The sequence below is a fragment of the Lycium barbarum genome, chromosome 10 (genome assembly GCF_019175385.1).
Source record: "Lycium barbarum isolate Lr01 chromosome 10, ASM1917538v2, whole genome shotgun sequence".
In the NCBI taxonomy this organism is placed as follows: Eukaryota; Viridiplantae; Streptophyta; class Magnoliopsida; order Solanales; family Solanaceae; genus Lycium; species Lycium barbarum.
In genome coordinates this window covers 23,335,260-23,345,891 of record NC_083346.1, presented here as the reverse complement: position 1 = coordinate 23,345,891, position 10,632 = coordinate 23,335,260, and the positions used below count along the sequence as shown (strand labels likewise).

At 33.8% G+C, this 10,632-nt stretch overlaps 1 protein-coding gene across 1 annotated transcript; it reads right to left on the bottom strand.

Annotated features, from left to right (window-relative positions):
• Positions 1-8,193: 8,193 nt before the first annotated feature.
• LOC132612847 (receptor kinase-like protein Xa21) lies at positions 8,194-10,390 on the bottom strand. The gene is made up of 6 exons (XM_060326927.1): positions 10,024-10,390; positions 9,840-9,976; positions 9,280-9,792; positions 8,899-9,126; positions 8,612-8,819; positions 8,194-8,471 (listed from the first exon to the last, which is right to left on the bottom strand). Exons 1-6 carry the CDS (start codon positions 10,388-10,390, stop codon positions 8,194-8,196), a joined length of 1,731 nt encoding a protein of 576 aa, XP_060182910.1.
• Between the last annotated feature and the right edge of the window lie 242 nt (positions 10,391-10,632).

Below are 10,632 nucleotides of genomic sequence, written 5' to 3'. Positions count from 1 at the left end.
TCTCTCTTTAGGAGGGCACCTGTCTGCTCAGTCTATACTTGACCTTTGTAAACTATAACTTATGATGCATTTCTTTATTTACTAGTGTTTGTGTGGTTCACTATACATGTGCAATTTGTAATTGAGCTTCGCATCTATATTTGCTATGACTGTGCATTTTATATAGACGGGAACTGATAAGTTTACTTGGTATAAACCACTCCTAGCCTAAATACCATACATGATGTGATGAATCTGCTCTTGTTTCCTTGATGATTAAAGGGCAGTGATGAATGTGGGAATGAAGTAGCGTCTTATTTGTTTTCCAAGAGTTATATCCGTACTTAGTCTTAGAATGAAAGGTAAAGCTATTTAGTGATATCGGATCTTAGCTATGCACTTTTGCTTGATTGTGGTAAGGTTGAGGATCACTTGGGGTTGGCCAAACCTTCCCCCAGTGCCTGCCATGCCTGGGGTTCAATCAAACCCCCTGGATCATGTGCGACACTAGGAACAAGAAGGGTGGAAACCACCCTAGTACCACTCTAATACACCCAGCCCATCACTATAATGCATCATGGAAAAAATATCACGCTAGGACAGCTTGGCCATTCCTATCTCAATGTTATCGTTATATGTGTATATTTTCAGTGTATATTGTGTGAATTTTCATAGGATTCAATCTAACCTATTTCCTTGTTCTTTCCTCCCTACCCCCCCCCCCCCCCTTACTCTTCGCATGGCCGCTTGGGTCGGGGAAACAGCCTCCCTATTGGGCCTTAGGCCCAATAGGACAATTCGTTCAAAATTTGCCGAATATGAGAAATAAAGGGAAGCTAATATATATGTCCATAAAGGCCCAATCATGGGAGAAAATGGTTAAAGGGCTTGGTACATCCCAAGCTTTACTTGCTTTATTTTTTGCGATATCATATGTATTATCTTCACAATTGTATTTGTAAAACTCACAACATTATTGGAAACCAAATGGTTGGAACTAGACATTTTAGGCAAACGGTACGTAAGCCGTTTAGTTTGACCTTAGGCCCCCTTTGCGAATTTTCAAAACCTATTTTTATTCTTCTCACTTTCAAAAAGAATTGCTGAAAACAATAGGCAAAACAGGTGTTTTTCATATAGAAATAAACTGGAAATAAAAATTCGGGTAGACACTAGTACTTAAACGGTTCTCTATTGAAGTTATTCATCAAAGTTTTAGCGTTAAAAGGGACATGACTCTTTTTTTAAAATAAACCCAGTTTGTAAAAAACAGTGATAAAAAGGCTCTTAGTATTGTGGTAAACTAGAAGACAAATAAAAAATGTGTATTGTGCTTTGCTCTTGAAACTGCCATGATTTTGATAAAACCAATAAAGAATCGGATTTTGGACCATGGTCCATGGTCCATTAAACTATACAAGACCAGATTTCAATTTCATAGTTAGTCTTGAGATCATTTTTTTGAAAATAAAGAGTTAAGTTTGAGCTAGAATTCATCAACCTTACATCAAAGAAGTCATTATCCTTCCTCTTTTCTTAAACTTATAAAGACTTTTTTTTTCTAGTTCAAAACGCATGCTGAGTGATTATCCTTCACCAATTCGACTTGTTTTATGGCCCAATGCCAAATTAAAATAAACTCCTTCAAACTTTTTTAAACATCCTTCAATAGAAGTAATAAGTGAGAGGTTCTAAGCGTACGCGTTTGACCCGAACCCAGTGTGGAACAAAGCATGAACTAAGAAAATATATATACTTCATTATAACACATTTTTCTCTTGGCAAAATATTATCCACCCTCATATATAAGAGGAAACGTATTCTTTATGTATGATAGATTCAAACTAAATTAGCCCATATATAAGGGAACTGCACTCAAAAAATTTCAAGAAAAGAACTTGATACGTAAATAAAAAGACAGATTTTTGCGGGAAATGACACTAAATAAATAGTTCATGCAAATACCCACACATTGGAATTCGAAGGTCACCCGTATAGTACGGATCCTTAATACTAGGATGCCTAACACCTTCCCTGGGGGATCACCAGAACCCTTACTTAGAACTTTGGATTAAGAAGGATTTTTCATGGCCAATGAATAAACCCTTCAAAACCGGTTTTCCTAATTTCCTAAAAATTAGGTGACGACTCTTTTAAAAGAAAGTCCAAAAGAGCACCAACGATTTCGAAGTAGCTTTTTTTTCGAGTGCTAACCCCGCCCGCAAAAAATGCAAACCGTTACAAGAAGCAGATAAATTACTCAACAAGTTGTTCATGAAATGTTTCAGAGATATGCATACATCAGAAACAAACCTCCATATAATTCTTATGACGGGGTCACAATGGTTTTTTAAGAGGAATAATAATGTTTTTATAACTAAGAAAATTAGAAAAGTCACAGATGAATTTACGTGAGTTGGTTACTATAGCTAATAAAATCTCCCCATTACATCACCAGAGCTGCAAATTCTTCTGGAATCAAATGAGCTCTATCCAGTTTAAAATTTGTACCTTTCAATTGTAAAGGAATTTGTATGATATATGTTTCTCCCATATTTGAAAGAAATAGATTAATTAGTAGATTGTGTCTCACGCATATATCTTTAATAATTCATATCATATTCAAAACTTTTCTAGATACATATTTCCCTAAAATCCATAAATATAATTCGTCTCCAAACGCACCAGTTACTATAATCAAGGATTTCTAATAGGTATTCCACAATTCTGAGATTTTCAGTTTTAAGATCAAATGCTAATATGAATGTGCCTGATCGCACTAAATTCAACTTATACATAACTCATAACTCCAATATCTGTTTTTAACCCAAAGTCATAACTAGTGATACTTTTAGTCTCGCTCGTAACAATATGGATCTATGGAAAGAAGAATGGGAGAAACAGATCATTCAATTAACAATATATATAATGGGAGAAACAGATCATTCAATTAACAACGTCATAATGGATCATTCAATTAACAACATTTCTTACCTGTATTTATTTATAGCCCTTTTTCAGGTATGGTAACAATGCCTCCTGTAATTTTGCAACTAAAATCAACAAAGTCGTAACTGATAAACACAACGAAACTAAAAACAACAAAGTCACTTAACTAAACAATACAAAGCTATGATAAAATCTCAGTCTCCTCTGTCGCTGTCTCAGCTAGATGGATGGGTGGATGGGAAATGAAAAATCTATGGAGTCCTCTTTGCAACTGAATTCAGTTAACAAGTATTAGGGATGGAATGATTTTTTTTTTCAAAAAAAAAAAACATTAATCAAAGCTAAATCAATTGTACCTTCTTTTTTCATCCTCTAAAGTAATTTCTTACGAGCTACAATTTCTCCTGACAATAGAAGTGAATCCTCATACACACATTTCATTTCATCTTGAAGCTCTTGAACCTCATCAACAAGTTTTCCTTTCAGTCCGAATATGATATCAATTTTGAGTGCATTACAGATCGGCTGGAGAAGCTCTTATTTCTAACTAGTGTAGCATTAACTATCTCAATATCCTCAAACATGATTTTCATATTCTGAAGATGATTTTCAATAACGTCAATATTTTTTTTCGTCCTCGGAGATAGGAGGAGGCAACTTTGGAATTGTAATGAGCTTCCCTCGTGATTCCAGTAAATCTAGTCAATTTTCTGGAGTACTTCTCCCTATCATTACTATCTCTCTCCAGATCTGTGATTTCTTCTTCATATTCGACTAAGCAAATTTTTGGTTCACTTACAACTTTTACGCCTCAATCTCTCAACAGCACCATATAGGTAATTCAATTGAGGAGTATTGTCTTCTCTATCATAGAGATTGTAATTATCATCATCTATTTCCTTAATGGCTATTGCACGGTGTAAAATAATATCTAGGTTTATTGAGAGTACTGAATTAGAGGTCATTTTGGAGTTCTCATATATTTGAAAAAAAGAGTGCAAGATTTGAATGAGCCCGACTTCAACTATTTCAAATGTTTTAAATAATAGTTTTAGTCCTTATATTATTGCATATTTGCAATTTTAGTCCTTAGAATCCATTATCATGTTAATTGTGTGATATTCCTCTCAATGTTTGAAAAGGCGGGGCATTTTATATTAGTGAGGATCAATTCAAGTCAATAAGATATTAGCATGTATTTTAAAGACATTACCTAGGATGTTATTGTAAAAAAATTATTTAATAATATGAAGATTTGAGTAGTTTAGTTCAAAGTTTTGAAATATTGCTCTTAAAACATAGATAGTGTTTTTTCTTTCTTTTGTTATATATATTTTGTACTTCTTTTTACAATCTTCTATATTATCCAAAAGAAACTTAAACCATAAAATTCATCGGCAAAAATTTGGGGCCTAAAGCAAAAGCCTTACTAGCCTCACCTTCTAGCCACCGCTGCTTACGACTTGTAATATATAACATAATTTTACAAGTATAAACAATACAATGAAATAAAATATATTATGGGATACAAATCAACTCTAACATCTTAATTTTCAAACAATGAAAAATCTTAATTTCTTAAAACAATATTACGATCATACTATTCATTTTATATCAATAAACTTTATTAGTATTATAATTAAAACGTAACTCCTTCATGAATAAAATTACTTACATTCAAATAGCGATATAATAAAATATGATAATTTTGATAGATAAGGACAAAAGACCAATGACAACTGAAGATTTACAAATTGGCTATGTATTTTTAAAAGAAATGTTAAGTGATATTCACCCTCACGATGTTCTCAAATAGTAAATATGCAATACTAAGACTTGTTATTTGAGTTACACTTAATCTTCTTATTTATGTAGATGAAAAATAATTAAGTATCATTCATTTGTTAAAGAATTATAAGGGTCTACGATTATAATTAATGAATTTAATATATAATTTGTGTAAGAACTATTAGGAGAACCCCGAGCATTGGGCGGTTGGCGTGTTTAGGGCGTACAGTCGGGCGCTTAGAGCGTAAGCCTCACTGGAACTAAGCCCCGACGTGAGCCCCGGGGTGTTTTGTCAATGCCTCGCCCCTAGGCGAGTCCTGAAACTGCCTTTAAAAACACTGATTTGGCCTACATGACTCAACTCAAAACTACAGCTTGCAGATTTGCTCACAAAGGGTCTAGGAGTTGGTCAACATCATTTCTTATTATCCAAGTTGTGGGTTCTTGATGTGTTTCACCCACCAGCTTGAAGGGGAGTGTCAAATTATGATGTATATTTGAGCAAATATCAGTGTATATCGAGTGTAGTGTATATCCCGTGTATATCTCAATGTATGAGAATGATTAAGTGTTAGTCGAGTTAGTTAGATGATTCACGTGTAGATACAGCTGTCCTTTTAGTTACAGCTACATATACTCAACATGCTTGTAATCATCATTGGATCAATAAAAAAATATCTTCTCTCTTCCTTCTAACTGTTTTTCCCTCCAAATCCTCGACTCACCCTGGATGAGCTTAGAGCTCATTTCATGGATCTAATTCAATAATTTCATAGATGTAATGTGATGTAATCAGTTTATTGAGTGGATTTTTTTTTTTTTTAACATAACATATGCCTAGGCTTGGTTAGTAAATTAAATTCTTATTTGGTTCTTATAATCTGCATTGGTTGTTTTGGTTATAATTTGAATTTTAAGACTAAATTTGAATTTTAATGTTGTCAATTATGTCATCTAACTTTTTCTTGATTTACATTTTCTAGACTGTTAGAGATATTGTGTCATATTGTTATAAGTAAAATTCTGATGAATCAGTCACTAGCTAGAAGCAAACATTTTAGTTGTGCTTTACAATTGTATTGTTTTTGGCTAGAATATTTTGGTTAAGCAAACAAGAGACACATACAAAATTAGTAGAGGTCCCATGAATATTAGATAAATCTTTAAGAATATTTCTTAATTTCCCCACACACGCAATATCTGTATCAGAAAAATTATAGAGTATGAATCGGGCTTTATGGAATTAGTTTGAAGTAAGATTATTTGATGTTGGAAAGAAATACAATTTCTGCTTCAGCTGTTCTTTTCTAGCATATAATGCTTATTTTCTGATAGATGTGGCCAAAGCATATACTCAACATGCTTGTAATCATCATTGGATCAATAAAAAAATATCTTCTCTCTTCCTTCTAACTGTTTTTCCCTCCAAATCCTCGACTCACCCTGGATGAGCTTAGAGCTCATTTCATGGATCTAATTCAATAATTTCATAGATGTAATGTGATGTAATCAGTTTATTGAGTGGATTTTTTTTTTTTTTAACATAACATATGCCTAGGCTTGGTTAGTAAATTAAATTCTTATTTGGTTCTTATAATCTGCATTGGTTGTTTTGGTTATAATTTGAATTTTAAGACTAAATTTGAATTTTAATGTTGTCAATTATGTCATCTAACCTTTTCTTGATTTACATTTTCTAGACTGTTAGAGATATTGTGTCATATTGTTATAAGTAAAATTCTGATGAATCAGTCACTAGCTAGAAGCAAACATTTTAGTTGTGCTTTACAATTGTATTGTTTTTGGCTAGAATATTTTGGTTAAGCAAACAAGAGACACATACAAAATTAGTAGAGGTCCCATGAATATTAGATAAATCTTTAAGAATATTTCTTAATTTCCCCACACACGCAATATCTGTATCAGAAAAATTATAGAGTATGAATCGGGCTTTATGGAATTAGTTTGAAGTAAGATTATTTGATGTTGGAAAGAAATACAATTTCTGCTTCAGCTGTTCTTTTCTAGCATATAATGCTTATTTTCTGATAGATGTGGCCAAAGCATAGGTTGAGGGTGGTGGACAAAGTTGACACAGTGTTCAACATAAGAAAATACGAGAATAGTTTTGTTAGAAGAGACGTTTGGACTCAGTGGCGGATCTAAGATTTTAATTCAGGAGGTTCGAAAAAAATAACAAAAGCTAAATATAAAAAATAATGTTGTTGATGAGAATCGAACCTATAGCACTAGAGACAATTTTGAATACCCTAAACTACTTGAACTAACCTTTTACATTTATTGAGGGTGTTCAAAAGCTAATATATATAATATTCAGGGGCTATGGAATATTATCCTTTTTTATATTTTATTTTGTCATTACACATTGACAACGTATATATTTACCTAAGAAAATATAGTTGTTTACACAACTTCATACTATTTGTTATCATTTCTTGTTCAAGTGCCAAGTTAGTCGGATAAGCTCATGATTCGTGAATTTTAGCTTATATATTTTCCTTTAAATTGTGTGTTCGCAAATATACTTAAATTATATTTATTCCATTTTGAAAAGTTTGTACTGATGACATGAGATACACGTGCAACGCAAGTTATTCAAAACTAGTAATAGTATAAGACAGAGGGACAAAATATTTACGAGGTCGATTTTCATAGTTGCGAGTATATATACAAAATTGCTTAACAACAAGGTCATTGTAGTATAGTGGTGAATCTTATATTCACTTCCTCAATTTTCCAATCAAAGCATTGTTTATGCAATGTCTTTAGATGAGCTAAAAGAAGCCACATTGCCTATTGAACGGTCGTTAATTAGGTCTCTGTTCTTGCAATAAAAATGACCTGCGCAGCCTAATTTTTTCGTGAAAGATTTATTATTGTTATTTTAAACTTATAATTGTCACTCTTTTACTATTACTGTCTTGTTGTTTTTCCTTTTCTTGCCATGGTAGGTAGCGTCATTGCTGATGTAATGCGATTATTATACAGTCATGATGGATTATCTTGATTGTTATTTACATCATACTGCTATTATTCACATTAATTCTTCTCTTCTCTTGAGTTGAGGGTCTATGGAAACCACCTTTCTCCCACACAAAAGTAGGGGTAAGGTCTGCTTACATCCTACTCTCCTCAAACTTTACGATGTGGGACTACACTGGGTATGTTATTGTTGTTGTTGTAATTTCTTCTCTTATCTTACTTCATTTAAAACCTCATCTTCGACTTGCATATATCGTCAAAACCCAAAACTACATAAATTAGGAAATGGGTTTCTTCCTACAATCCGTGATTAAGAGAACCCCGGACTTGTGGAGAGACAGAAGTGGCCCTTAAGAATTGCTGAAAAAATTGAAGCCATGCTGTCTAAACAAAATCATAGTGAAAGAACTTCTTAAGTACTTGTACAACTATTGATAAACTGCCTAAAGAGCATAGCCCGTGCTAATTCTTGCATCAGGTGTCACTGAGGTGCAACTCAAAGCTAATTCCATGATATATAACAAAGACTGCATCTTTGTTCAAGCCGATTTGTTCTTCTCCTGGCTGTACCAGATTAGCATCCACCACTTTATGAATTTCACTTGGAAAAGAATCACTAATCCAACATCGTATGCTCAAGTCTCCGATAAATATTTCATCGCTTGGTCTCATTATTGTAAATGTTTTCATCATCAGGATGCCAAAACTATAAACCTCGCAGCTCATGGATACCCTTCTGTCTTGTCCATACTCTACAATTATGGCTAAAAGTGATCAGAAAAAGCTTCCTAGTTATCGAGGCATATGCTAACATTGAGAGTTCCAGTCTATATATAGGGGAAAGAATTATTATAGGAATTCTAAGAGTTGGAAGCGTTAGAAATTCTATTACCTGGAGCAATATATCCAATGGTCCCGATTGTCCCTGTTTGAACAAAAGCCCCCAATAAGTTTGCAATGCCAAAATCACTTACATGGCCAACCATTTCTTGATCTAGCAACACATTGTGTGGCATCAAATCACAATGCACCACAGGTGTTGAAAAGCTAGAGTGGAGATAGTCTAATGCATAAGCTACATCTATCATTATATCTAATCTCTACAGTAAGTCCAAGAACAAGTAAGTTGTGAGAGTATAACCATTTATCAAGTGTTTCATTGGGCATGTATTCCAGCACCAGTGCTTTGAAATGAAGGTTGGAGCAGCTAGTGATGACTTTGGTCAAATTGAGACGGCGAAGATTTCGAAGTGCCTCACATTCAGTGTCAGAACTCTTAAGTGCACCATCTAGCTGCGTATTGAATATCTTTGCTGCTATAAGAGTGCCATCTTTAAGTTTCCCTTTGTAAACCACGCTGAAACTCCCATACCCAAGCAAATTGCTCTCATCAAATCCAGTTGTTGCCTATTCAAGTACATCATGGGATATTCTTTCATGTCTTTTCTCCAGAAACAGATCTATTTGACCTGAATTCTTCTTTATTCCTCTTGATCTTAAGAATACATATGTAAGGACTAATGCAAGAAATAGACCCACTCCCAAAAGGACGTACAAGACCAAGATTGCCTTTTTCCTCTTTGATCTCTTGGGAGATTTGATGAAGCATGGTGGCACTTGAAATTTAGAATCAACACAGAGTGCGTCATTGGACATGAAAGATTGATTGGTGACATTTGCAAAAGAACCACCGGTGGGAATCTCTCCACTGAGATTATTGCATGATATGTTAAGGTATTTTAGATATACAAGAGCTTCTAATGACTTTGGAATACTACTGCTAATATTATTATAGCACAAATCCAAGAATTCTAAGCTCAACATTTTGCTAAATGAATCGGGAGTAGGCCCATCTAGTCTATTTTGTGCTAGAGAAAATTTGATCAATTTATCTAGACCCCCTATAGTGATAGGAATCTTACCAGAAAAATCATTTTTTGATAGATCAATGAGTGATACAGCTTTTAAATTTCCAATCTCCAGAGGAATTATCCCACTTGATAAATTGGATGTAAATTGAATTCTATGAGATTTTGAAGGCTCCACAAACTTGCAGATAATCTTGAATTCAATCTATTATAAGCGAGATAAATATTCCTCAAACTGGTAACATTCCCTACGCATGATGGCACTGAACCAGAAAACCGATTTTCTGACGAGTCCAATGCACCATGATTCTTTAAATTGCAGATGGCATCTGATATTGTTCCTTTTATCTTGTTTCCTTGTAGGTAAAGTTCTTGAAGGTTTAGCATGCCTTCGACAGTTTTTAGATATATCCTGTCAACTCATTGTTAAACAGACTCATATTTGCCACTCCAGTTAGATCACCAATTTCTTCAGGAATGATGCCCTTCAGTTTACAATCCTGTCCTTCACAAATTTGTAGAGATTCGAAGAAATTTGCAACAGAGGTAGGAAAAACCCCATCCAACATATTCTTAGAAAAATTCAGTTCAATTAGTTTCCTAAAGTTTATTAAAGATGTAAGGAAGTTCAAAGCTGAATCACTGAAAAAACTATTCTCCTGCAAGTCTAGAAGTGTAAGGTATTCTAAGTTACCGAATGATTCAGGAATAGAACCTGTAAAACTGTTGTTTGAGAGATCAAGTCTTGTGAGTCTTGAACAATTTGAGATAGCAGCAGAGATGACACCACTCAAATTGTTCATTCCACTAGGCTTAACTTTGTCCTCTAAATATAACCTTGAGCACTATATGTCCTTTAAGTTTGCAAAACTTGAGCACTTTTAGTCTCACTAACAGAAAACTTGAGTTTTTGGCCAAAAATATCCCTTATCCTTGGGGGTATGCTTAACTTTGTCCTCTAAATATAACTTTGAGCACTATATGTCCTTTAAGTTTGCAAAACTTGAGCACTTTTAGTCTCACTAACAGAAAAATTCACATCCTG

Excerpts from the sequence above, each read along its gene's own strand:
- LOC132612847 (XM_060326927.1), bottom strand. The coding sequence starts at position 10,390 with ATGAACAATTTGAGTGGTGTCATCTCTGCTGCTATCTCAAATTGTTCA. Across the intron at positions 9,977-10,023 it reads AACTGGAGTGGCAAATATGA|GCATGCTAAACCTTCAAGAA; the intron begins GTCTGTTTAACA and ends AAACTGTCGAAG. Across the intron at positions 9,127-9,279 it reads AGAGGAAAAAGGCAATCTTG|GCAACAACTGGATTTGATGA; the intron begins GTCTTGTACGTC and ends GTACTTGAATAG.